The 27,045-nt window shown below is 40.0% G+C and overlaps 1 protein-coding gene and 1 pseudogene across 2 annotated transcripts in view; one reads left to right on the top strand and one right to left on the bottom strand.

The window, feature by feature from the left end:
* Nucleotides 1–27,045, top strand: part of BTBD1 (BTB domain containing 1) — a 55,170-nt gene that overhangs the window by 7,338 nt on the left and 20,787 nt on the right. For both annotated transcript variants that reach the window (XM_055277411.2, XM_063638614.1), the window contains exons 2-4: nt 6,515–6,671; nt 12,955–13,060; nt 21,455–21,652. In XM_055277411.2, the coding sequence (XP_055133386.2) occupies nt 6,515–6,671; nt 12,955–13,060; nt 21,455–21,652 (461 nt within the window). The remainder of the gene's footprint in view (nt 1–6,514; nt 6,672–12,954; nt 13,061–21,454; nt 21,653–27,045) is intronic.
* On the bottom strand, nt 18,431–19,105 carry LOC129482141 (fatty acid-binding protein 5-like; annotated as a pseudogene).

Genomic DNA, 27,045 nt, shown 5'->3' with positions numbered 1-27,045 from the left:
AGGCGGGAGGATTGCTTGAGGCCAGGAGTTTGAAACTAGCCTGGGAAATATAGCAAGACCTGTGTCTACAAAAACATAAAGCATAAAAAAAAATTAGCTGAGCATAGTGGCATGTGCCTGTAGTGTTAGTTACTCTGGAGGCTGAAGCAGGAGATTCACTTGAGCCCAGGAATTCGAGGATACAGTGAGCTAGGATCATGCCACCACTCTCCACCCGGTGTGACAATGAGACCCTGTCTCAAAAACAAACGAAATGTATGTTATAAGTAAGCTATAAACTTTGTTTTTGTTGTTGTTGTTGTTTTTGAGACGGAGTCTTGCTCTGTCACCCTGGCTGGAGTACAATGGCGCGATCTCAGCTCACTGCAACCACTGCCGCCCAGGTTCAAGTGATTCTCCTGCCTCAGCCTGCTGAGTAGCTGGGATTACAGGTGCCCGCCACCATGCTGGCTAATTTTTGTATTTTTAGTAGAGACGGGGTTTCACCAGGTTGGGCAGGCTGATCTTGAACTCCTGACCTCAGGTGATCCACCTGCCTTCGCCACCCAAAGTGCTGGGATTACAAGCGTGAGCCACCACGCCCGGCCAACTTTGTTTTAATTATCTGAGCAGCTAATTCAAAAAGAGAAACCTGGGTGGACGTAATTATTTATAGATTAAAAACAAAGCAACTGCTTAGGAGATGCACGAATCTGATAATTAAATGAGTTTTAAAAAAAATCCTGATGAGATCCCCTCATACAGAAGACATTGCTGTAATGAAGTATCTTCAATCTGTGTCTTCAGATACATACTTGTTTTAAAAAATGTTCCTTGATAGAAAGCAAAAGTATATTGCCGAAGTATAATTTGACAAAAGCAATTTGAATGGGAGATCTCACACAAAATAATCTACAAACATGATTCTCTCTTGTTCCTGGAGTGTACTTCCCACCGTCCTTTTAATCTTTTAGATGTAATCTCAAGCAGAAATTCCTCTACAAACCTTTTCCACATCTTCCTGAGTCAAAGCCCGCATTTATAGATTCTCATAGAACCATGTATAGGTTTGTGACACTTGTCCTCTTAAGTGTGATCTACTCAAGGGCAAATGGTGATAAAGGCCTCACATTGCTGCTCAGTTTTACAACTCTAGTAATTTTTACCTGACAAAAATAAATAAAGGCAGGCATGTAAAGACTTCTAGACTGCTACCTTGTCCTTCAAACAAAAATTTCTTTTTTTTTTTAATTAAAAAAAATTTTTTTTAATTCTCACTTTGTTGGCCAGGCTAGAGTGCAGTGGTGCGATCTCGGCTCCCTGCAACCTCCGCCTCCCAGATTCAAGTGAGTCTCCTGCCTCAACCTCCCAGATAGCTGGGATTACAGGCATGAGCCACTACGCCTGGCCTAAAACAAAAATTTCATAGTTTTCTAGTTTAAGAAAGGAATTGAGCATGCTGTTAGCATTCTCTCTCTCTCAATTAAAATGACTATTAAGAAATTTTTTAAAAATGGTAAGTCCATTACAATGAAGAGAAAAAGAGAGGTTGGAAGGGCCAACAGAGTAGAGAGGGACAGAGAAGTTGGAAGCTGGTTGATGGATGAACTAGAGTAGATGAATCTGGAGCCCAGAACCCAGAGCTTTCAAAGCCGCAGCGGAGCTGGAGTGCCTTTCCTGACAGAACCCCAACAAAGTTCTTGGCTAGGAGTTGGAAGTAAGGAGGGTGGAAATGAGAAGGTAGTGCTAAAACATGGAAATTAATTTAAAGCCTGTGTGTAGACCATCCCCTTAACCAGCTGTTCATGACAATGGACAGGCTTTTTGAGATAAATTGAACAAACTGCCTGAGAAGAACTGGGACTGCTGGGTATGGCTTTGGGACCCCAGGGTTAAGCTATCTTCCAATGGCTTTGAGGGGTCCCTGCCCTAGGGCTGGCTTCACACTCTAATGCCAGGTGCCAGTCAGCAAGCCTCCCACATACACAGAGCTCCCAGCCAACCTTTCTGTTTTGGAGATAGTATTATCTTGAAAACAGACCAGCTGCTTAGAATAGTGAAGTTGGAGACGGTGTTTAATCATCTGACATATAAGGAAAAGCAGAACGTGAATGACAAAGACCAAGAGAAACACAACAGCGGATCCTCAAGGAAACAGTGGAGAACTTTTAAAACTTTGTTTAATGTCATCTTGGAGACTTCAGAAAGTTTTTGCGTTCATCAAACCAGGACACGGTGCTGTGGAGAAAAAAGGAATGATCAAGAAAGAAGCAAGGATTCTTAGAAATTTAAACGTGATTGCTGGGGAGAAAAGTAGGAAGGCACCAGAAGATAATGGCAAGGAAATCTTCCAAAATGCAGAGGGAAATAATGATAAAAAATATGAGACAACATACAGATAAATAGCTAATATTTACTGAGGCAATTTTTTTGTCAGGCATTATTCAAAATGATTTGTGTTTTAATTTATGTTAATCCTCACAACAACATTATGAAGTAGGTGCTGTTATTCTCGTCTTTTTTGAGATGCAGGCATTGATAATAAGTCACATGGCTAGCAAGTGACAAAACAAGCTCAAACCCAAGCAGTCTATTTCCTCTTGGCCTTACTGTATGGCACTGAAAACAGTCAGAAGCCCAGAAATGGTGTGTTATGGTAAACAGCTCTCCTGTTTCCTCAGCCTTGGTTTTCTTATTAAAATGCAGGGAATAGCACCTTCCTTCTATGTGAGAGGATTAAATGAATTGGCATTTGTCATACGGCAGATACCCAACAAATGGTAGCTTTCTCTCTGGTTTTATTCATTCCCCTCCCTTTGGCCATGAGGGACTGTGCCTTACTTAGTTTTTAATTCCCTGTATTCATCACAGAGTTTGCAACGTAATGTGAAGTGATCATTATGAGGGTGATACAGTTGACTGAGGAGTCTCTAAAGGGAGTGTTCAGGGGAAAAAAGTATGTAAGAACAATGTGATTCTGAAAAACAGCACCTTTTCCTTTGAAAATGAGATATAGGGGAGTATACCTCCACTTGAGATAGTTGTAAAGATAACTGATCAGAGGAGGGCCAGGATTTGGTTAGGGTGGGGAGTGAGGGGGATATAACAGGCTAGCGTTTTCATTGTGCATTGTGATTATGGCCATAGGAATAAAATGAGGAAATTGAAAGGTGGAGGGTTAGGAACATGAAATAGAACTTAACTTTCATCACTCACCTCAGTGTAATAAAGAGTATTCTGAAAGAAGATAATGGGTTTTCTAAAACCTGTATTTTACAACTTGGGTCCTGGAAATACAAATATAGTAAGTGTTCTGGGAGCTCATATCTAAAGCTACTTGAGTCCGAGTCTTCCAGGCAAATAATCTTTTTTTTTTTTTTTTTTTTTTTTTTTTTTTTTTTTGAGACGGAGTCTCGCTCTGTCGCCCAGGCTGGAGTGCAGTGGCACTATCTCGGCTCACTGCAAGCTCTGCCTCCCGGGTTCACGCCATTCTCCTGCCTCAGCTTCCCAAGTAGCTGGGACTACAGGCGCCCGCCACCACGCCCGGCTAATTTTTTGTATTTTTTTAGTAGAGATAGGGTTTCACCGTGTTAGCCAGGATAGTCTTGATCTCCTGACCTCGTGATCCGCCTGCCTCGGCCTCCCAAAATTCTGGGATTACAGGCGTGAGCCACCACCCCGGGCCTGCAAATAATCTTAAAAAAAATTTTTTTTCTAAAGTGTTCTTACGTCTTTAAATATCACCAAAATGAAATAATGGTTCTTGCCGGGCGTGGTGGCTCACGGCTATCATCCCAGCACTTTGGGAGGCCAAGGTGGTCCTGAGGTCAGGAGTTCAAGACCAGCCTAGCCAACATGGTGAAACCCCCTCTCTACTAAAAATACAGAAATTAGCCGGGTACGGTGGCACACTCCTGTAATCCCAGCTACTCAGGAGGCTGAGGCAGGAGAATCTCTTTTACCCAGGAGGTAGAGGTTGCAGTGAGCAGAGATCACACCAGTGGACTGTAGGCTGGGCGACAGAACAAGACTCTGTCTCAAAAAAAAAAAAAAAAAAAAAAAAGCCAGGCACGGTGGCTCACACCTATAACCCTACCACTTTGGGAGGCCAAGGTGGGTGGATCACCTGAGGTCAGGAGTTCGAGACAAGCCTGTCCAACATAATGAAGTCCCATCTCTACTAAAAATACAAAAAATTAGCCAGGTGTGGTGGCACGCACCTGTAATCCCAGCTGCTCAGGAGGCTAAGGTAGGAGAATCGCTTGAACCTGGGAGGTGGAAGTTGCAGTGAGCCGAGATTGCGCCCTTACACTCCAGCCTGGGCAACAAGAGTGAAACTCTGTCTCACTCATTTTTTTTTTTTTTTTTTTAGAAGGATTCTCGCTCTGTTGCCAGGCCGGAGTGCAGCAGCACAATCTCGGTTTACTACAATCTCTGCCTCCCAGGTTCAAGCGATTCTCCTGCCTTAGTCTCCTGAGCAGCTGGGATTACAGGTGCACGCCACCACACCTGGCTAATTTTTGTATTTTTAGTGGAGATGGCGTTTCACATGTTGGCTAGGATGATCTCGACCTCCTGACCTCGTGATCCGCCCACCTTGGCCTCCTGAAGTTCTGGGATTACAGGTGTGAGCCACCGCGCCTGGCCGAAATAATGGTTCTTAATGCCGTACTTCTCCAGTAGCCTCAGCTATCTTAAGTATAGCTGAGAACTGGGCAGTAAGCACAAGGGTCTCCGAGGAGCCACAAAAAGGGGCCTAAAGATGATATGCACAAGTTCAAGTATAGTTTAACAAGAACCACCCAGGTCTTCACTGAGAATCTTAGCTTTTTCTCGTTTCTTTTTTTTTTTTTAATTTTATTATTTATTTTTGAGACAGAGTCTAGCTCTGTTGCCCATGCCGCCATGCAGTGGCACGATCTTGACTCACAGCAACCTGTACCTCCCAGGTTCAAACGATTCTCCTGCCTCAGCCTCCCGAGTAGCTGGGATTACAGGCATACACTACCACGCCCGGCTAATTTTTGTATTTTTAGTAGACTGGGTTTCGCCTTGTTGACCAGGCTGGTCTTGAACTCCTGACCTCAGGTGATCCGTCTCAGCCTTCCAAAGTGTTGAGATTACAGGCGTGAGCCACCGTGCTCGGCCTGTTTTTTTTTTAATATTAAGTTCCGGGGTACATGTGCAGGATGTGCAGGTTTGTTACATAGGTAAACATGTGGCAATGTGGTTTGCTGCACCTATCAACCTGTCACCTGGGCATTAAGCCCAGCATGCATTAGCTATTTATCCTGATGCTCACCCTCTCCCATTTTTCTCAGTTCTATAGGGCTGATTTATCTCTCGACCTACCAGTTAGAAGCAGTGAACTAGGAGGAAGGCAACACTGGGCTGCTAGATAATATTTTTAGAGAAAAATTGGACCTAAATACTACAAAGTACGTAGCAAGATGGAGTCATTTAATATATTATTAAGTTGCTTTATTCCTCCCAAGCCCCAGTACTCTAATCTGTGATCATTATGCTAATTCTGGGATAACAATGAAAGGTTAAAAGATGCCCAGAATAAGAAGGCAGTATTATCAAGAAATCAATGAATATTTTAACATTTAGAGATGTGACTTTAGTCACCTGCAGATTTACTTAAATGAAATGAGGGAAAGATAAGTGAACCACTGTTGTCCTAAGGAGCAGTGGGGTGCTAGAAAGAACTCTAAGGATGGCTTGGAGACACAGATTTGTCTCATGATTAAGTAATAATATTAATAATCCTCAGGATTAAGTAAGAATAAAATGAGATGATGTATGTGCAAATGCCCTGTAGATTGCAAAGGCTGATGCAGATTTATTTTTATTTCAATAGTTTTTTAGGAACAGGTGGTTTTTGATTACATGGATAAGTGCTTTGGTGGTGATTTCTGAAATTTTGGTGCACTTGTCACCTTAGCAGTGTACACTGTACCCAGTATGTAGTCTTTTATCCCTCACTCCCCTCCCACCCTTCCCCCCGTGAGTCCCCAAAGTCCATTATATCATTCTTATGCCTCTGTGTCGTGACACAGGTTTCAGATTATTTTTCAGTTTGCTCATTATGTTTTAAAATATTTTCCCAGCACTTTGGGAGGCTGAGGTGGGAGGATGGCTTGAGCCTAGGAGTTCAAGACCAGTCTGGGCAATATGGTGAAACCGTCTCTACAAAAAATAAAAAATTAGCCAGGTGTGGTAGTGCAAACTTGTAGTGCCAGCTACTTAGGGAGCTGAGGTGGGAGGATGGCTTGAGCCAGAGAGGTTGAAGCTGCAGTGAGCCATGCACTCCAGCCTGGAATCCATCAAGACCCTGTCGATGGATGGATGGATGGATGGATGGATGGATGGATGGGTGGGTGGGTGGGTGGGTGGATGGATGGATGGATGGATAGATAGATGAAAATATAAAATAAAATATAAGTAAATACTCCTCAGAAATTTAACTCTGATGGATTGCTTATCTAAAACATTACTGATCATCTCTGCAAATGTGCCAATTGCTTTCCAGATTTCTGTATTCAGATGAAGTTCAAATTGGTCCAGAAACAGTTATGACCACTCTTTATACTGCCAAGAAATATGCAGTCCCAGCCTTGGAAGCACACTGTGTAGAATTTCTCACCAAACATCTTAGGGCAGATAATGCCTTTATGTTACTTACTCAGGTAAGTAAATGTAGCTAAGGTATGTATCATTGTAGTTTTAAAGATGAGTAAACTATATATGGGCATTTAATATTTCCTAGAGAATTCTAGATTATAATTTTAAAGTATATATAATTATTTTTATAATACACATCAGGAAAATATGTCAGATCTGTAAGATTTTAGAATTGAAAAGTGTGTTAGAGGCCATGCACGGTGGTTCACACCTGTAATTCCAAGACTCTGGAATGCTGAAGCGGGTAGATCACTTGAGGTCAGGAGTTCAAGACCAGCCTGGCCAGCATGACCCCATCTCTACTAAAAATACAAAAATTAGCCAGCTGTGGTGGCGCGGGCTCGTAATCCCAGCTACTCAAGAGGCTGAGGCAGAAGAATCGCTTGAATTGGGGTGGCGGGGCAGACACCCTGGGAGACAGAGCGAGATTCCATCTCAAAAAAAAGCATATTAGAGTTAATACGGTGCTGAATCATACAGGTGAAGAAGCTAAAGCCTTATATATGTAAGTGGGGTGTTGCCACTCAAGGTTAGACAGCTATTTAGGATTGGAGTTGAGATTGAGATCCAGTACTGTTTCTACTTATGATTGAGAGTATGAGAGCATGAAATGTTACGAATGTCTTCGTTCTCAAATTTTGCTGGATCTCGAATAAAGATGAAATATAAGTCCTGAAAAGTTCTAAGATTAACGATCTTTGGACCTGTAATCTGGAAACTTGCTGATCTACTTCTGGAGGAGTTAAAGTTTTAGGTTTATGTGAAATATTCTTTTTCTGACATTTTTAAGTTTTCATTGAGTATAGGATCCATATAGAAAACTACATAGATTGTGGCTGGGCATGGTGGCTCAAGTCTATAATCCCAGCACTTTGGGAGGCCGAGGTGGGCGGATCACTTGAGGCCGATAGTTAGAGACCAGTCTGGCTAACAAGGCAAAACCCAGTCTCTACTAAAAATACAAAAATTAGCTGAGCATGGTGGCGCATGCCTGTAACCCCAGCTACTTGGGAGGCTGAGGCAAGAGAATCGTTTTAGCTTGGGAGGTGGAGGTTGCAGTGAGCCGAGGTTGCGCCATTGCAGTCCAGGTTGGGTGACAGAGGGAAACACTATCTCAAAAAAAGAAAAAGAAAAGTACACGTACTCTAAGTGTATAGTCTAATGAAATTTTACAAACCTAACACAACTGTGGAACCTTTAGCCAGTCCTTAACATATAGTATTTAGCATTTGTTATATGTGTGTAATCTGAGCTTTATACTTTGTAAATCAACAGTTTTTTTCTTTTTAGACAATGTTGTAATCCTATGTAAAAATTGTTTTTAAAATTCTAAGGTGATAAAATATCCCATTTGACATTAGTACTGGAAATAATTATTGATGGCCCCTAGCTCAACCCTCTCATTCTACAAACGGGAAAATTAAAACCTGGGGTAATTAACTGCCTTTCCAAACCTTCATAGGCTAGGTAGAGCTCTTGTTTTCCAGTTCAGTGTTCATTCTATCATTTAGAAAATGTTTGGTACCAGCCGGGCGCGGTGGCTCATGCCTGTAATCCCAGCACTTTGGGAGGCCGAGGCGGGCAGATCATGAGGTCAAGAGATCGAGACCTTCCTGGCCAACATGGTGAAACCCCGTCTCTACTGAAAATACAAAAATTAGCTGGGCGTGATGGCACGTGCCTGTAGTCCCAGCTACTTGGGAGGCTGAGGCAGGAGAATCACTCAAACCCGGGAGGCAGAGTTTGCAGTGAGCCTAGATCGCACCACTGCACTCCAGCCTGGCAACAGAACGAAACTCTGTCTCAAAAAAAAAAAAAAAAAAAAAGGAAAGAAACTATTTGGTACCTTTTAAAAACATCTTCTGTCATGAAGTATTTGTAGTTACAGAAGAAAGAACATTCTGATGTCACCTCTTCTTGGACATAATTATAGAACTCCACATATGCCAGATACCAAGCTATCCCCTTTACATATATTATGGCACTTACTCCTCACTATGATGCTGTGATGTAGTTTAATGTTATTATCCCTTTTTTTCTTTTTTCTTTTTTTTTTGAGGCAGAGTCTCACTCTGTTGCCCAGCCTGGAGTGCAGTGGTGCAGTTCGGCTCACTGCAGCCTCCACCTCTCGGGTTCAAGCGATTCTCCTGCCTCAGCCACCTGAGTAGCTGGGATTACAGGTGCGCACCACCACGCCTGGCTAATTTTTTTATTTTGGTAGAGACAGGGTTTCACCATGTTGGCCAAGCTGGTCTCGAACTCCTGACCTCAAGTGATCCACCCGCCTTGGCCTCCCAAAGTGGTGGGATTACAGGCGTGAGCCACCGTGCCTCACCTAGTATCTCCTTATCCCCTTTTTAAAGATGAAAAATGGAAGCTTACAGAAGTTAACATCTTATTACACTAGACAGCAGTGGTAAAACTAAGGTCTCACCTGAAATCAATAGTTGTGAAGGTTTAGTAATACTGATAATAATAGCAGAATGTACTGGGAGATGATTGTATGCCAGGCACCTTTCTCAGCACTTTGTGTACATTAATTCATTTAATCCTCACAGTAACTTTATGAGGTGTAGGTTTTCAAAGTAAAGGTTTTCTTATTATCACCATTTTTAAGTAAGGAAATTGAGGCACAGAGAGGTGAAGTAACTTGACCAAAGTCATATAACTAATAAGTGATATCTCTGTATTTTTTCCTCTTTTGAATTTGTCATTAAAATCTAATAAATAAGTTGATATTCATAAGATTCTTTATTGTCCAGGAGTTTTAATGCATGTAGAGACGATCACAACTATTTTTATTTTAAAGATGAGATATAAATTCAGAAACCAATAAACTAAACTTTGGCAATTAAAATGCAGATTCTGGTTCAGTAGCACCAGAATAGGGCCTCAGAGTACATTTCTAACAGGCATTCAGATGACACCAGTGTTTCTGGAGCAGATTTTGAGTAGCAAGGGTTAACAGGTGTCACTATGAGAAAAAAAGAACTTTTCAGTATCTTGTTGGTCTGAGATTCCAATATTACATTTTTCACTGGTGGGGTCATGTGAATTAGCCCATAAATTGTCATGTGAAACTTCTTGTTCCTGCCAAGTGAGTCATTTGAACTGAGCATGTTCATTTACTTAAGAGGGCCTTTGCCAGCTTCTCTCTAAAGCAAAGTGCCAGTATACTGTACCAGCATGATTTATAGAGGGAAAAACACTTTCTACGAAGTGTTATCAAAGATAACGCCAAAGTCAAAGTCAGTTTTGAGAACATTTATTTCACCCTAAATAGCAGCAATAGATTCCATAGGAAATTTGATATAGCCTGTGTAAGGAGTGACAGACATTTGCTACCCTGAATAAGATAATTTTTATAAAAAATTGTTTTTCCTAGAGTGAAAGATCAATTTTAATATGAACACCAACTAAAAATATAGTTGAGTTGGCCAATTAAAATATCTTTTGAGGCTGGGCGCAGTGGCTCACACCTGCAGTCCCAGCACTTTGGGAGGCTGAGGTGGGCAGATCACGGGGTCAGGAGATCAAGACCATCCTGGCTAACACAGTGAAACCCCGTCTTTACTAAAAATACAAAAAAAAATTAGCCGGGCGTGGTGGCGGGCGCCTGTAGTCCCAGCTACTTGGGAGGCTGAGGCAGGAGAATGGCGTGAACCCGGGAGGCGGAGCTTGCAGTGAGCAGAGATCACGCCACTGCACTCCAGCCTGGGCAACAGAGCAAGACTCTGTCTCAAAAAAAAAAAAAAAAAAATCTGTTGATATTAGAATTTCACTTATAAAAATGTACTGCTTCATACTTTGAAAATATATAACTATGATCCTAGACTAGATGCTGTAATAGAAGGAAAAATGTTATTAAAAAACGTTGTTATAACTGCCCGGCTAGCTCAGTCGGTAGAGCATGAGACTCTTAAAAAACGTTGTTGGGGCAAGTGACAAAACTGAAATACAGCCAGTGGATTAGGTAAAGATACTGTATTGATGTTAAATTTATCAAAATTAATTACTATGATTATGTAAGAGAATATCCTTAATCTTAGGAAATTTAAGAGTAAAAGCCCTCCAAGCCTGGTGGCTCACGCCAAAAATCCCAGCACTTTGGGAGGCCGAGGTGGGCAGATTGCTCAAGTCCAGAAGTTGGAGATGAGCCTGTGCAACATGGCGAAACCTTGTCTCTATTAAAAAATACACAAGACAAGCACGGTGCCCATGCTTGTAATCCCAGCGCTTTGGGCAGGTGGATTGATTGAGGTCAGGAGTTGGAGACCAGCCTGGCCAACACGGCAAAACCCTGTCTCTATTAAAAATTCAAAGATTAGGTGGGTGTGGTGGTAGGCGCCTGTGGTCCCAGCTATTCAGGAGGCTGAGGCAGGCGAATCCCTTGAACCTGGGAGGTGGAGGTTGCAGTAAGCCGAGATTGTGCCACTGCACTCCAGCCTAGGTGACAGTGAGACCTTGTCGCCAAAAAAGAGAGTAAAAGGCCATGATGTGTGCAACTTACTCTCAAATAGTTTAGTCTCTCCTCCCAGATAGATATGTGTGTGTGTGTGTGTGTGTATATGTGTGTGTATATATATATATATATATATATATATATATATATATGGAAAAGTAATAAATGAGGCAGTGTTAAATTATACTTAGATAAATCTGTATAAAGGGTATATGGGTTTTCATTGCAGTATCTTTACAACTTTTGTATAAATTTGAAATTCCAAAGTATTTGTGTGTCTAAATAAAAAAGGTACAGTTAAAAAAAAATAAGGAAATTCCAAATGAAAAATATTTTGAGGGAAAATTGCATGAGATAGATTTAATATTTATTAATACACGTTTTTTATTTAGTGCTAAAATGTATTTAAAATTTGACAAAGCAAATTATTGTAAACAGGCTCAGTGTATAATCTAGGAAGTGCATTTTCAAACATTCAAGTATTTTATACATATTTTATGTTATATGTAAATGTTTTTAAATATATATATAATTTTTAAAATATATTTAAATTAAAAAAATTAAAGCCAGTGTGTTTAATGTTTTCTTCTCTCCCTCATAAAGCACATGATAATTGTTTAGATATTTATCAGTTGTTCAGTAGTATCTGAATTACTGAATACTTTAAAATGAGTTTTACTTTAAAATTAAATGAAGAGTCATCAGTCATGCCAAATAATTGGTGTCATTTATGATATGGTTAATTAATTGGCAGAATTCTCAGAAGGTTTCTGCCCAAGCCAACATAAATACCTTTGGGCATTTAGCGTTTGCCCATCCTCTAAAATGTAAAGAGAACTGACCCCAAGCCAGAATGAAAGATTGGTCATTGGCATGCCTATCATCATACCTCCTTTTTCAGTGTTTCGGCTTTTTAAAAAGCTTGCTTGAGTTTGACTTGGATTCCCCCTGCTTATAAACTGTTTTTTTTTTTTTTTTGTAGGGGAGGGTTATAACATACGTATTGATAAAGCACATACTGTAAGCTTGACTTCTAACATCTTAAAGCCAAAATTAGTTCTTCTGGAATTATACAGTACATATTCTTGCTCATTATATATTCTGGCTTTTTTGCTCATCATTAGGTTTGTGTGGTTCATTTATATTGGTTTGTGTAGTTGTAGATTGTTCATTCTCGTTTTTGTATAATATTCCGTCATGTGAGTTTTATGTATTTGTTCTTGTGTTGTCAGACCTAATTTTGCTTAGGTTCCCAGAGCTCTCATGCTCTAAAATTCTTGTACCCTGTTCTGTCCTCAAAATCAAAACAGGCAATGGAAGAGAAAATCTGATATTTGTACTGTTGTGCTTGACAATTGATATTATAGTTTAGTGAAAAGACTATAAGATTTAAGTACTTGTTTTGCAACATACTTAACTAGATGATCTTAAGCAAGTCACTGTACCTCTCCAAACCTCTGAAAATGGGATAATAATGTAAGCCTTATCTAACATAAAGGGTTCATTAAGGATCAGAATAAGTAATGTATAAGAAAATAGGCTGTACACACACACACACACACACATATAAGCACACAAAAATAAAAATAACAGGATTGGTAATGTGAATTTGTTCTTATTTCAGCAGGGCATTTGTATTTTTAGCTTTTCATTTCTGATTGTAGAATGAAAAGTTTTAAGGATATGTAGACATTATCATGTGTATTTTAAGTAGATATTTTTACATAATTAGCAATTATAACTGTTGACAATATTAACTTCAAATATGTACAGCCTGAAGGTAAAATAACTATGAAAGTTAAATAACTATCTCTTTATATGTTTAGGCTCGATTATTTGATGAACCTCAGCTTGCTAGTCTTTGTCTAGATACAATAGACAAAAGCACAATGGATGCAATAAGTGCAGAAGGGTTTACTGATATTGATATAGGTAAGTTCGCCATGAAGTAAATTGTTACATTTTAAGTACAGTTAATGCCTTACTTGTCAGCCTTGTTGGAGAAGGACCTATTTTTAAATCAGTGGCTTTCCCAAATGATTGAAGTCTCTCTAAGAGTTTTGCTTTCTTTTGTTTTGGTGAAACTATTTCTAAAAGTCTTAACTACCTCATTGCCTGTTAAAAGATTTCAAATCAAATAAATATTCATTGAATGCCCACCATATGCATGGCATTATTCTAGGGTCCATAGGAAATATAAAAAAGAGTAAGAGGTGAATTGTCTTGTTAAGGAAACGTCTAATTGGAGAATCAAGGAACAAATATTTTAAAATTAAGATTTAAAACGCTAGTAGAAGAGAGGGTATTAATACCTGGGTGATGAAATAGTCTGTACAGCAAACCCCCATGACACAAGTTTACCTGTGTGACAAACCTGCACATGTACCCCTAAACTTAAAATAAAAATTAAAAAAAAGAGAGGACATATGGTAAAATGTGATTTCTGTCTTTTCTAAATTAGGTATGTAGAAAATAATTACTATGCAAATCCAGAAAATGGAGCAATTACTTCAGATTGCAGTAGTGTTAGGAAAATTTTGACAGAAGAGGTTCTGCTATGAGCCCTAAAGAATGGATAGTACAGTAGGTCCATGAATAATGTTGTTTCATTATAATGTTGATAAGAAAAAAAGGACTCCTGGCGGGGGCCACGATCTATAGGGTTTACATGTTCTCCTATATCTTCATGGTTTTCTCCAGGCACTCTAGTTTCCTCTCACATCCCAAAGATGTGCATGTTAGGTTCTTTGGTGTGTTGAAATGGCCTCAGTCTGAATGACAGTGTGTGTGAGTGTGCCGTGTAATGAAATGATGTACTGTGTGGGATTGGTTCCTGCCTATACCAAGCCACTGGGATAAGCTCCGGCCACCTGAGACTCTGAACGGGAATAAGTGGATTGGAAAATGATTTATCAAGTAAAAATTTGTAAAGTATATGATAATCATACAAATGTTTGATGATAAATGACATAGTATGAAAGCGCTCGGCAATCCCACTATGTTATTTGCTTTTGAACTGCGTTGTGTGGGAGGTGCTCCTCAAAATTTTCACTTTGTAAACGTTTATTCCTGGATTTAACCCACCACCACTATGACCACTGTCACTCACTGATTCACCAAAAATTGGGTAAATGATTCTCTTTCTTGTCTTTATTAATCTTTCTAAAATGTATGTATAGCTCACATTTATTTCACTGTTTAATTTAGAAGTGCTTTGAGTCTTTATTTAGAAGCTTGGTGGTATTTTTGTGACCAGAAATATGCCGTAGGAACTTAACTCTTGTTTGTATCAGTTAGCTCATGGTAAAATTGCTTTCGTTAGACATTGTTTCATTTGAAGTCACAGTTTCCAAGAACCCATACATTGAGGACTTACTGTGTTTGGATAGTGGAGAGGGGAGGGCATTAGTGGCAAGTAGAACCTCAGGAAGAAGTGTATAAGAGGAAGGATGTGCAAAGCAGGTTAAAGCCAGGTGATAGAGGAACATCTAATGATAGGCTAACAATGTACATTTTGTCTTGTAGGAGAGTAGAGAGACCTAATCCAGGCCTATGGCTTTAAATACTATCTTTATGATGATAACCTAAAATATGTATCTTCAGTCCCTGTCTTCTTCTGGGCTACAAACTCATATACCCAACTGTCTACTTGACATTCTCATTTGGAGATTTTATAGGCATTTGAAACAGAACAGCTAAAGGAGAACCATTGATTCCCCATGCTGTCTGTTAGGTCTCTTCTGTTCCTTTCCAACTGTTTTCAGTCTTCCTTAACAACACCACCATGAACCTGATTGGGCTAAAAACTCCAGTTATTCTTGATTATTATTTCTCTCATACCCCACATGCGGTCTTATCATCAGGTGCTCATGGCTCTACTTTGAATATGTATCCTGAATCTGACACTACTTACCATATCCGTGGCTACCACCTAGTCTAAGCCACCATTCTCTTTCGCCTGGATAATTGCAGTGGTCTCTTGTAGTCTCTCCTTTCATCCAGTCTTGCTCCCATACACTCCATTCTCTACATGGCAGCCAGAATGATCTTTATAAATAAAAAAAATCAGCCCATATAACTTCCTTGCTTCCAGTGTCTTCCCACTGCTATTTGCATAAAATTTAAATTCCTTATAAAAGCTCACAGGAATACAAGGCCTGTGGAGTCAGGCCTTGTATTTGTCAGGCTGTGGTAAGAAATAGACCCAAAAGTGCAGACTGGCTCAAACACAGAAGTTTATTTCACGCCCATATAACAGACCAAGGGAGTATTATAGTCAATAGGTAGTTCTCTCTTGTTGTTCTGTCATTCCCTGGAGCCTAGCTATTATCTGTGTTTTGCTGGCAGATGGGAGAAAGTGTGGATAGGGAAAATACCCACAGATTAAAAGCCTTGACCCTGATATAGCACCTACATTTTGGCTGTTATTTTATTGGTCCCATTCAGTTGCAAGATCTCACCTAACTTTGGAGAAGCCAAGAGATGCAGACTAGTCACACCCCAGGAAGAAGAGAAAACATCTTTGGTAAATAGGTAGAAGTCACTACCTGCATCTGACTTTGTCTCCTACCATTCTCCCCCTGATTCAAGTCCCATGTATGCCGGCCAGGATTATTTATATTGCATTCTTTTGCATTTGCTATTCCTTCTGATGAGAATCCTTCCCCCCTGAATCTTTGCATCTCAGATTAAAGGAGACCTGAGACTTCAGACCTACTTAATTAGATACCGTGTTCCCCTAAGCAATCTCTATTCCATTACTCTTGCTCTGATTTATTTTCCTTGTAATACACATTGCTCTCTGAAAGTCTTATCTAGGTACTTGTCTATATATATATATATATATATATATATGTTGATTTTTACTTTTCTCTCCTAAATTGTAAACTCCTTGAAGGCAGGGACTTCATCTTGTGTACAACTGTATCACTAGCACCAAAGACAGAAGAATATAGTACATGTTCAGCTGATATTTGTTGATCAACTGGACTGACTGGCTGTGTCTAGAATAATGCTTTTTCTTCCCATCTTGGCTGGCTCTCACGCAGTCTTAAATCTTGGCTAAAGTGACACTTCCATATGACTCATTTTTTGAGAGCTGATACCCCACCCTCCTCCATTATACTTGGTATATTCCTCTGTTCTAACATCCTGTTGTTAGTTGATGTATTGCACAGTACCTTAGGAACAATTAATACACTGCTTATAATATACTGAAGGACAGGGACTAAATCAGATTCCTCCCCAGCACCTGCATGTGGTGTCTGTTGAGTACTGGATATTTGAGAGCCCTAAACACTGCCCAAGTTGTTGATGAAACATTGCTTAATCCTAAGATTTCCTCCCTGTTAGGGGCTGTCAGATGCTTCATTTGTTCTTCAGTGTGTTCTCATCTGAAGTATTACTGCGTGCATCTGGGTAACTTATACCTTATAAATAGCTCTTAAATTATGCATGCTCTTGGAGCCTGAGAATCTTGAAGTACGTGCCTTGTACAGGGTAGAAGCCAATAAATATTTGGTCATTTGATTTGACTCACGGTTGTTTATATGAAAACTCAATATTGTGTTATATTTATGAAACAATCTGCTGTGTTTTTCTGATCTTTATTTGGTTCTGAGCTTTAACTTCGTACTTTAACACATCTGCCAGTAGAAGACCTATGTGTTTGTCTTTCTGCCCCATAGACTAGTTTGTTTCAAATGTACTTGTTAAAAATTGGTAAATAATTAAAAAACATTTTTTATCAATGTTATTATTATTATTTTTGGTTTTTTTGGTAGAGACGGGGTTTTGCCATGTTGCCCAGGTAGGTCTTGAACTCCTGGGCTCAAGCCATCTGCCCACCTCAGCCTCCCAAAGTGCTGGGATTATAGGTGTGAACTATTATGCCCAGCCCCAAAAATTGGTAATTCAAGAGAAGACTGGGAGCTGAAAGGACTGCCTTCAGGAGCTTTTTACAGCTGTCTTATATTCTCAGGATGTTTTTTCTCCTCTGGGATTTGAATATGTGTTCTGGAGGAAGAGATACTGTTTCTTACAGCCTTTTGCTAAAGGAAGAAGAAAATTTATCATGTTGATAGAATAAAATGAATTTACGCCAAGGGTAGTATGATGTGCTTTTTTTTAGTAATAAAGTTTATGTGTTTATCTCTGCGGAAGTTATTAGCATACCAAGTGGAGACATGTAGGTTCAAAGTCTTCTGGTTTTCCATCAAATGGTTGTGGCATATTGATTGCATTTAATTTACTTGTGAAAGGGCTTCATGGTGCCATAGTTTATACTCATCTGCTCAGCTACAATAAGAGATACTGAAGTTTGATTTTTTAAAAAAAATTATGTGTAACCAGTTTATTTTTAACATGTTATTAAGCCTCTACTGTGTTCTTGGGACTATGATACCTTTGCTAGGATATTACTTATGTTTGATATTAAGCAAATATTTGGCTCCTAGAATGTGTAGACCATTGCAGAAAAGTTTTTTTTTTTTTTTTAGACAGAGTTTTGCTCTTGTCACCCAGGCTGGAGTACAGTGGCATGATCTTGACTCACCGCAGCCTCCGCCTCCCGAGTTCAAGCGATTCTCCTGACCCTAGCATCCCAAGTAGCTGGGATTACACGGGCACCTGCCACCACGTCCCGCTAACTTTTGTATTTTTTGTGGAGACAGGGTTTCACCCTCTTGGCCAGGGTAGTCTTGAACTCCTGACCTCGGGTGATTACTCGCCTCGGCCTCCCAAAGTGCTGGGATTACAGGAGTGAGCCACTGTGCCTGCCCATATTGTAGAATAGTATTTAAAGAAATGTTTTTCTAGGCCGGGCGCGGTGGCTCACGCTTATAATCCCAGCACTTTGGGAGGCCGAGGCGGGCGGATCACGAGGTCAGGAGATCGAGACCACGGTGAAACCCCGTCTCTACTAAAAATACAAAAAAATTAGCCGGGCGTGGTGGCGGGCGCCTGTAGTCCTAGCTACTTGGAGAGGCTGAGGCAGGAGAATGGCTTGAACCTGGGAGGCGGAGCTTGCAGTGAGCCGAGATTGCACCACTGCACTCCAGCCTGGGCGACAGAGCAAGACTCTGTCTCAAAAAAAAAAAAAAAAAAAGAAATGTTTTTCTGATATGTGTTTATGGATAATGTAATCATATTTAATGCTTTAATTGATTTCTGCTGTGTGTAAGTATAGCATGCTCATTTTTATTTAAATTTAATTTAAAGTATAACTATTAGATATTTCATAGAAGTGCCTATTTTATCTAGGCTCTTTAGAGATTTTCCTATCCATCTAGAAGGGTCGTTTTTTAGGAACTGGGGTATTTATTATTATTATTTTTTTATTAGCACAAACACATTTATTTATTAACCAAAGGGATGATCCTAATTAATCCCAGACACTTTGAAATAGCCGCATGTGAAATGTTTGTGATAAAGATAATTGAACACAGTAATGAAAAAAAAACACTATGGAGATTTGCTCATTGAACTGAGCTTGGTCATTCTCTTAGTTAACTCCTGTCCAAAGTGATGATGGAATTTTTATTCTACTTTTTCACAGATCCGAGTACAGGTGACATTGTTTGTGACACAGTCCACCACTAATTTCCCATCTTTCAATTTTCTTTTATTGTGCTTTCCTTCCCACCCCACTCCTGATGCTGAACCAATGCACCATATGTAAAGTTGCAGACAGTCTGAGTTTTTCTGCCATCAGCTGTGCCTTCTTCAAACTTCCCTCCCAGGGTACAAGAAAACTGTGTTGTTTTCAAAGTGCTCTCAGTTTTTATGGTGAGGTTTTTGCCATCACAAGTTATGATACAATCTGGCTTGGCCATTGCGTCCATTTTTCGCAAAGCAGTACCCATTCCTACTCCTTCGTGTATTCATCAAAGCGTTTGCTGTCCACCAGGCTCCATCTTCCACCCAGCTGCTGAACTGTGGCCATGGTGGGCGCGGGCGAGCGGGCATGCAGAGCGGGGTTGGCGTGGGCAGCATGCTGTCGAACTGGGGTATTTATTTTGACCCTTTGAGAAATCTAAAACATGTTTTATTTTACCTGCCTATATTAAACAATATATACTGGATATAATTTAGGATTCTTGCGATTATTAATGCTCACTAAGTATCAGTTACATTATTATTGTACAGTGAAGCCCTCAGGTCTGTGAAGTGTTGTTTTTTTAAAAAACTCTATAAGACCCTTGATAGCTATTCTTTTCAAGTGCTTAACGTCTTCTTTTCACAAATTTCCTCTTTTCTCTATCCCTGTTAGAGTGCAGTTTATCATTTCGTTCTAGTATATTAGCCTCTAAAGCCTTCTGAACTTATTGCTTCTGGGCTGTTAGAACTTAAAAGTAACTGAGCTTATTTTAATTTTGCCTGTCATAAGAGGAAAAGCGTTCTGAGTGAGGACCTGAGGTACAGGCATGACGTTTATACTTGGATGTCAAATAGGAATTTCAAACTTAGTATGTCTAAAATGAAACTTCAGCTCTTTCCCCACCCCAAACCTGTACCTCCTATGGTCTATCCCATCTTGGTTGATGCCACCCTCATCCCTCCAGTGCATAAGCTATATAAACCTTGCAGTTATTCTTGACTCCTCTCTTTAAATCACACCTGACATCCAATCTGTTAGGAAATCTAATTGAGTCTTCCTTCAGAATACATTCCAAATATGATCAATTTTCACCACTTCCACTGCTACCCTCCTTGTCCAGGCCACCATCCCTGACCTGGATCGATGCAAGAGCCTCCAATTGATACTGTCTCCACTATAGCCTCTTCTCAACAGAGAAGCCAGGGTGATCCTTTCAGAACATAAAATGTGACAACTCAGAACCCTCCAGGCATTCTCCATGTCACTTAGAGTAAAAGCCAAATGATCTACAGGGTGCTACATGATTGCCCCCTCTCCCCACAGCCTCTGGCCTCCTTGCCTGCTACTCTTCCCTCCTGCTAACTCCACTCCACCACGTTGGCCTCCTTACCATTCCTCAGATATGCCAGGCACACTTTAATATGAGAGCCTTTGTACTTTTAGTCCTGGAATATTCTTCCTCTAGGTATCTATTTGGCTTACTCCCCCACTTCCTTCAAGTCTTGCATAAGTGAAGCCTGCCTAAACCACCCGATTTTATTTTATTTTATTATTTTTTGGCACAGTCTCACTCTGTTGCCTGGGCTGGAGTACAGTGGCATGATCATGGCTCACTACAGCCTCAACCTCCCGGGCTCAAGTCATCCTGCTGCCTCAGCCTCCTGAGTAGCTGAGACTACAAGTGCATGCCACCATGCCTGGCTAATTTTTAAAAACTTTTTTGTAGAGATGGGGTCTCACTATATTGCCCAGGCTGGCCTGAAACTCCTCGGCTCAAGCCATGCTCCTGTCTCAGCCTCCTAAAGTGCTGGGACTATTGGCATGAGTCACCATGCCTGGCCCATTCCTATTTTAAACTGCCATTTCTGATTCTCCTTAACCTGACGTATTTGCCCCCGTATATCATCTAAGATACTCGAATTTACTTGTGTTTATTTAATCTGTTTCTCCTCATTAGAATGTAAGCTCCATGAGGGCAGGAATTTTTAACTTTTTGTTCAGTGATACATCAGTGCTGACTGGGCGCGGTGGCTCACACCTATAATCCCAGCACTTTGGAAGGCTGAGGCAGACAGATTGAGACCAGGCTGGCCAACATGGTGAAACCCTGTCTCTACTAAAAATACAAAAATTAGCCAGGCGGGGTGGCCCATGCCAGTAATCCAAGCTACTCAGGAGGCTGAGGCAGGAGAATTGCTTGAACCTAGGAGGCAGAGGTTGCATTGAGCCGAGATTGTGCCTTTGCACTCCAGCCTGAGCAACAGAATGAGACTCTATATCCAAAATATATATATATATAATTGCCTAATAGTACCTGGCACATAGTGAGTGCTTAATAATAAATATTTACTGAGTGAACGAATGAATTATAATCTGTAGACTTTAAGAATTTCTGTAATTAACTTGGAAGCTTTTTCTGTGGCTTGTTAATCTTATTCTGGATAGTTGAGTTTACTTGTTAAATGGCATAAATATATAAGGAGAGTACTGTATCTTAATATTGCATGTATGGTAAATAATAAATTGATTGTTAAACTGATTTTTATGGAACACTTTGGAGTTTAAGTCCTTTAATTATTTAGTATTTTAAAGTAGAAAGTCTGTAGTTTTAAGTATCTAACCTATTTTTTGTTGAGATCTGAAAACTTAATATAAGTGTGTCTGTTGGTATTGCTTGGTTAGAGAGCTAAAATATTTCTAATTGGGTTTATTTTGTATTTTGCCTATAGATACACTCTGTGCAGTTCTAGAGAGAGACACACTCAGTATTCGAGAAAGTCGACTTTTTGGAGCTGTTGTACGCTGGGCAGAAGCAGAATGTCAGAGACAACAATTACCTGTGACTTTTGGGAATAAACAAAAAGTTCTAGGAAAAGCACTTTCCTTAATCCGGTTCCCACTGATGACAATTGAGGAATTTGCAGCAGGTAAGCGTATAAATTCACCAAAATCTATTTGAAACTGTTTTAATAGTCTGTCAGGGCTGGGCATGGTGGCTCACACCTATAATCCCAGCACTTTTGAGAGGCCGAGGCAGGTGGATCACTTGAGGACAGGAGTTCGACACCAGCCTGGCCAACATGGTAAAACCCCGTCTCTACTAAAAGTACAAAAAATTAGGCATGGTGGCGGGCATCTGTAATCCCAGCTACTCGGGAGGCTGAGGCAGGAGAATCGCTTGAACCCAGGAGACGGAGGTTGCAGTGAGCCGAGATCATGCCATTGCGTTCCAGCCCGGGCGACAGAGCGAGATTCCACGAGACTCCATCTCAAAAAAAAAAAAAAATTCTATCAGTCTCCCTGTGCCAGAGAGGAAAAGAAGCTGTTATTTATTCAGTACTAATCACATGACAAACCTATATGCGAGTGTATGATTTCGTTTAAGCCTTTCAAAATTATATTATCCACATTGTATAGGTTAGAGAAGTGAAGCTGGGAGAGGTTGAGTGCCTTACCCCAGGTTATGACAGATCTTTTTGACTTTTTTTTTCTTTTCTTTTTTTTTTTTGAGACACAGTCTCCCTCTGTTGCCCAGGCTGGAGTGCCGCGGCACAAACACATTTCACTGAAGCCTCCACCTCCCAGGCTCAATCAATTCTCCCACCTCAGTCTCCCAAATAGCAGGGACTATAGGTGCACACTACCATGCTCAGCTAATTTTTAAATTTTTTTTGTAGGGACAGGATTTCACCATCCTGTCCGGGCTGGTCTTGAACTCCTGGGCTCAAGCCTCCCAAAGTGCTGGGATTACAGGTGTAAGCCACCACACTTAGCCTCTGTTTGACTCTTAAGGTTGATGATGCTTCTGATTAAAATCAGACAGATCTGTTTTGAGTCTCCATGACCACTTATGACCTGTTTTCATTACCCATATCATAATTGACTATTATCTACCTTTAAATCACGGCCAGGTTGATTCAAAAGAAAGAAAAGTCTCTTTTTTTTTTTTTTTTTTTTTTTTGAGACAGGGTCTCCCTCTGTTGCTCAGGCTGGAGTGCAGTCGTGTGATCTTAGCTCACTGCAACATCCACCTCCGGGGTTCAAGCAATTCTCACACCTCAGTCTCCTGAGTAGCTGGGATCACAGGCGTGCACCACCACAAACTAATTTTTGTATTTTTAGTAGAGACTAGAGTTTCACCATATTTGTCAGACTGGTCTCGAACTCCTGACCTCAGGTGATCTGCCCACCTCGGGCTCCCAAAGTGCTGGGATTACAGGCGTGAGCCACTGCACCTAGCCCTCATGATTTTTTAAAAAATAATTTCAACTTTTATTTTAAATTCAGGGGGTAACGTGCAGATTTGTTTCATGGGTATATTGTGTGATGCTGAAGTTCGAGGTACAATTGATTGCATCACTTAGGCAGTGAGCATAGTATCCAGTAGTTAGTTTTTCAACTCTTTTCCCCCTTCTGTCTCTTCCTCTTTTCCCCTTTTTAACAGTCCTCAGTGCCTATTGTTTCCATCTTTATGTCCATGTGTATCCAATGTTTAGCTTCCACAAGTGAGAACATATGGTATTTGGTTTTCTGTTTCTGTATTAACTCACTTAAGATAATGGCTTCTAGCTGCATCCACGTTGCTGCGAAAGGCAAGATTTTGTTTTTTATGGCTTTATAGTATTCTGTGGTGTGTGTGTGTCCGTGTGTGTGTATGTGTGTGTATCACATTCTCTTTACCCAGTCTACCATTGATGGGCACCCAGGTTGAGTCAGTGTCTTTGCTGTGATGAACATATAAGTGCATGTGTCTTTTGGTGGAACATTTTATTTTCTTTTGGATATATAACCAGTAATGGGATTGCTGGGTTGACTGGTAGTTCTATGGTTTTTTTGTTTGTTTTTTTGTTTTTTTTTTTTGAGACAGAGCCTCACTCTGTCACCCAGGCTGGAGTACAGTGGTACAATCTCATCTCACTGCAACTTCCACCTCCTGGGTTCAAGCAATTCTCCCACCTCAGCCTCCCGAGTAACTGGGACTACAGACGCCCGCCACCACTCAGCTAATTTTCATATTTTTGGTAGAGATGGAGTTTCACCATGTTGGGCAGGCTGGTCTTGAACTGTTGACCTGAAGTGATCCACCTGCCTCAGCCTCCCAAAGTGCTGGGGTTGCAGAAATGAGCCACTGTGCCCGACCTCAGTAGTTCTGAGTTCTTTGAGAAATCTCCAAACTGCTTCCCACAATGGCTAACCTTATCTACATTCCCACCATCAGTGAATAAGAATTCCGTTTTCTCTGTAGCCTTGCCAGCAACTGTTTTTTTTTATTTTAATAGGCATTCTGAGGAGTATGAGATGGTATCTCATTGTAGTTTTGATTTGCATTTCTCTGATGATTAGTGATGTTGAGGATTTTTTTCATGTTTGTTGGCTGCCTGTATGTCTTCTTTTGAGAAATGTCTGTTCATATTTTTTGGCCCACTTTTTATGAGTTTTTTTTTTTTCTTATTGAATTGTTAAAATTCCCTATAGATCCTGGATATTAGACCTTTGTCCAACACATAGTTTATGAATATTTTCTCCCATTCTATAGGTTGTCCATTTGTTGGGTTGATAGTTTCTTTTGGTGTGCAGAAGCTCTTTAGTTTATTTAGGTCCTACTTGACAGTTTTTGTTTTTGTTGCAATTGCTTTTGAGGACTTTGTCATAAATTCTCTCCCAAGGCCAGTGTCCAGAGTGGTGTTTCCTAGGTTTTCTTCTAGGATTCTTATAGTTTGAGGTCTTACTTTAAATCTTTAATCCATCTTAAGTTAATTTTTATGTATGGTGAAAGGTAGGAGTCCAGTTTCATTCTTCAGCATATGGCTAGCCAACTTTCCCAGCACCCTTTATTGAATAGAGGGGTCTTTCTCCATTGCTTATTTTTGTCAACTTTGTCAAAGATCAGATGGCTGTAGGTCTGCAACTTTATTTCTGGGTTCTCTTTTCTGTTCCATTGGTGTATGTGTCTGTTTTTGTACCAGTATCATGCTGTTTTGGTTACTGTAGCCTTATAGTATAGTTTGAAATCCAGTGGTAATGTGATGCCTCCAATTTTGTTCTTTCTGCTTAGGATTGGTTTGGCTATTTAGGCTTTTTTTTTGTTCCATGCGAATTTTAGAATATTTTTCTAGTTCTGTGAAAAATGATGTTGGTGGTTTGATAGAAGTAGCATTAAATCTGTAGATTGCTTTGGGCAATATGGTCATTTGAACGATACTGAGTCTTCCAATCCACGAGCATAGAATGTTTTTCCATTTGTATGTGTCATTTGTGATTTCCTCCAGCAGTGTTTTATTGTTCTCCTTGTAGAGATCTTTTACTTGGTAAAAATGTATCTAACCAAGATGTATGGATGTAAAAATACCTGGTAGAAATACACCTTAGTTAGATGTATTTCTAGGTATTTTATTTTCTGTGTGGACATGGTAAATGGGATTGCATTCATGATTTGGCTCTCAGCTTGAACGTTATTGGCATATAGAAATGCTGCTGACTTTTGTACATTAATTTTATATTCTGAGGCTTTACTGAAGTTCTTTATCAGTTCCAGGAGCCTTTGGTGGAACTTCTTTTTTTTTTTTTTTTTTTGAGATGGAGTTTTGCTGTTTGTTGCCTAGGCTGGAGTGCATTGGCACAGTCTCAGCTCACTGCAACCTCTGCCTCCCGGGTTCAAGAGATTCTCCTGCCTCAGCCTCCCGAGTAGCTGGGATTACAGGTGCCTGCCACCACACCCAGCTAATTTTTGTATTTTTAGTACAGACAGGGTTTCACCATGTTGGCCAGGCTGGTCTCAAACTCTTGACCTCAGGTGATCCGTCCTGTCTCGGCCTCCCAAAGCGCTGGGATTACAGGCGTGAGCCACCACACCCGGCCTGGTGGAATCTCTAGGGTTCTCTAGCTATAGAAGCATATCATCTGTGAAGAGAGATAGTTTGACTTCTTTTCTTATTTGGGTGCATTTTATTTCTTTTTCTTTCCTGATTGCTCTGGCTGGGACTACCAGTACTATGTTGAATAGGAGTGGTGAGAGTGAGCATCCTTGTCTTTTTCTAATTCTCAAGTGGAATGCCTCTAGCTTTTGCCCATTCAGCGTGATGTTGGTTGTGGATTTGTCATAGATGGCTCTTGTTATTTTAGGGATATTCTTTTGATGCCTAGTTTGTTGAGGGCTTTTATCATGAAGAGATGCTGGATTTTATTGAATGCTTTTTCATGTCTATTGAGACAGTCATATGGTTTTTATTTATAACACTATTTCATGATTGTTTTGAATTGTAATACTTTTTATTTTTCGATTTTATTTTAGTTTTAGAAATGAAGTCTTGCCATGTTGCTCAGGCTGGCCATGAGCTTCTGGGCTCAAGTGATTCTTCCACCTTCATTCACCTCTTAGCCAATGTGCCTGGCTGAATTGTATTTCATTATGCTTATTGGCCTTTTTATTTTCCTTTAGATTATTCATGTCTTTTGTTGTTCTGTTGGTGTGTTCAAATTTTGTTTTACTGGTTTATCTTACATTGATTCTTTGTGTATTTATTATGTATTCCAATTTTTTTTTCTGACTTATACTTGTTCCAATTTTCTCCAAGATTGTTTTTGTTTTTGCTGATAAGAATCAGTGTTTGGGTTTTTTTTTTAAATAAACTTTTGAAATTAAAGTTTAACATCCATATAGTAAAATGAACAAATAAAGTGAACATACTTATTTAACCAATTTATCCTACTGTACTAGTACCCCAGAAGCCTTTGTCATGACCCTCTAAGTCACTAATCTCCCTCTGAAAGGTGACTACTTTGTCTTCTCTAAATTAGTTGTGTCCATATGTAAACTTTATAAAAAGGAAATCATATATATGGTGTGTATTCATTTTTGTGTGGCTCCTTTCTCTTAACATTATGCCTGTTAGATTCATCTATGTGGTTGAGTGTGGCAGTAGTTCATTCTTTTTCATTGCTTTATAATATTCTGTTATATGACTGTGCCATGATTTATTTATCCATTTTACTGTTGTTGGATATATGGATTGTTTCTGTTTGGGGACCATTGAGGCCATTCTTGTACATGTGATTTGGTATACATACGTAAACATTTCTGTTGGATATATATGAGTGGAAATGCTAAGTCATGGAGTGTGCATATGGTCGGCTTTAGTAGATCCTGCCATCCTGCCAAACAGTCCCTTAAAGTGGTTGTAACAGTTTACACTCATCAACAAAGTGAAGAGACGTTAGAGTTCGTTTTGGTTGCCCACATCCTCTCCAATACTTGATATTGTCAATTTTTGTAATTCTAGCCATTTATGTGGATGTGAGGACATATTTCATTGTGGTTTTA

The sequence above is a fragment of the Symphalangus syndactylus genome, chromosome 5 (assembly GCF_028878055.3).
Source record: "Symphalangus syndactylus isolate Jambi chromosome 5, NHGRI_mSymSyn1-v2.1_pri, whole genome shotgun sequence".
Classification (NCBI taxonomy): domain Eukaryota; kingdom Metazoa; phylum Chordata; class Mammalia; order Primates; family Hylobatidae; genus Symphalangus; species Symphalangus syndactylus.
Note: the sequence above shows the minus strand (reverse complement) of the source record. Positions and strands in the feature narration are given on the sequence as shown.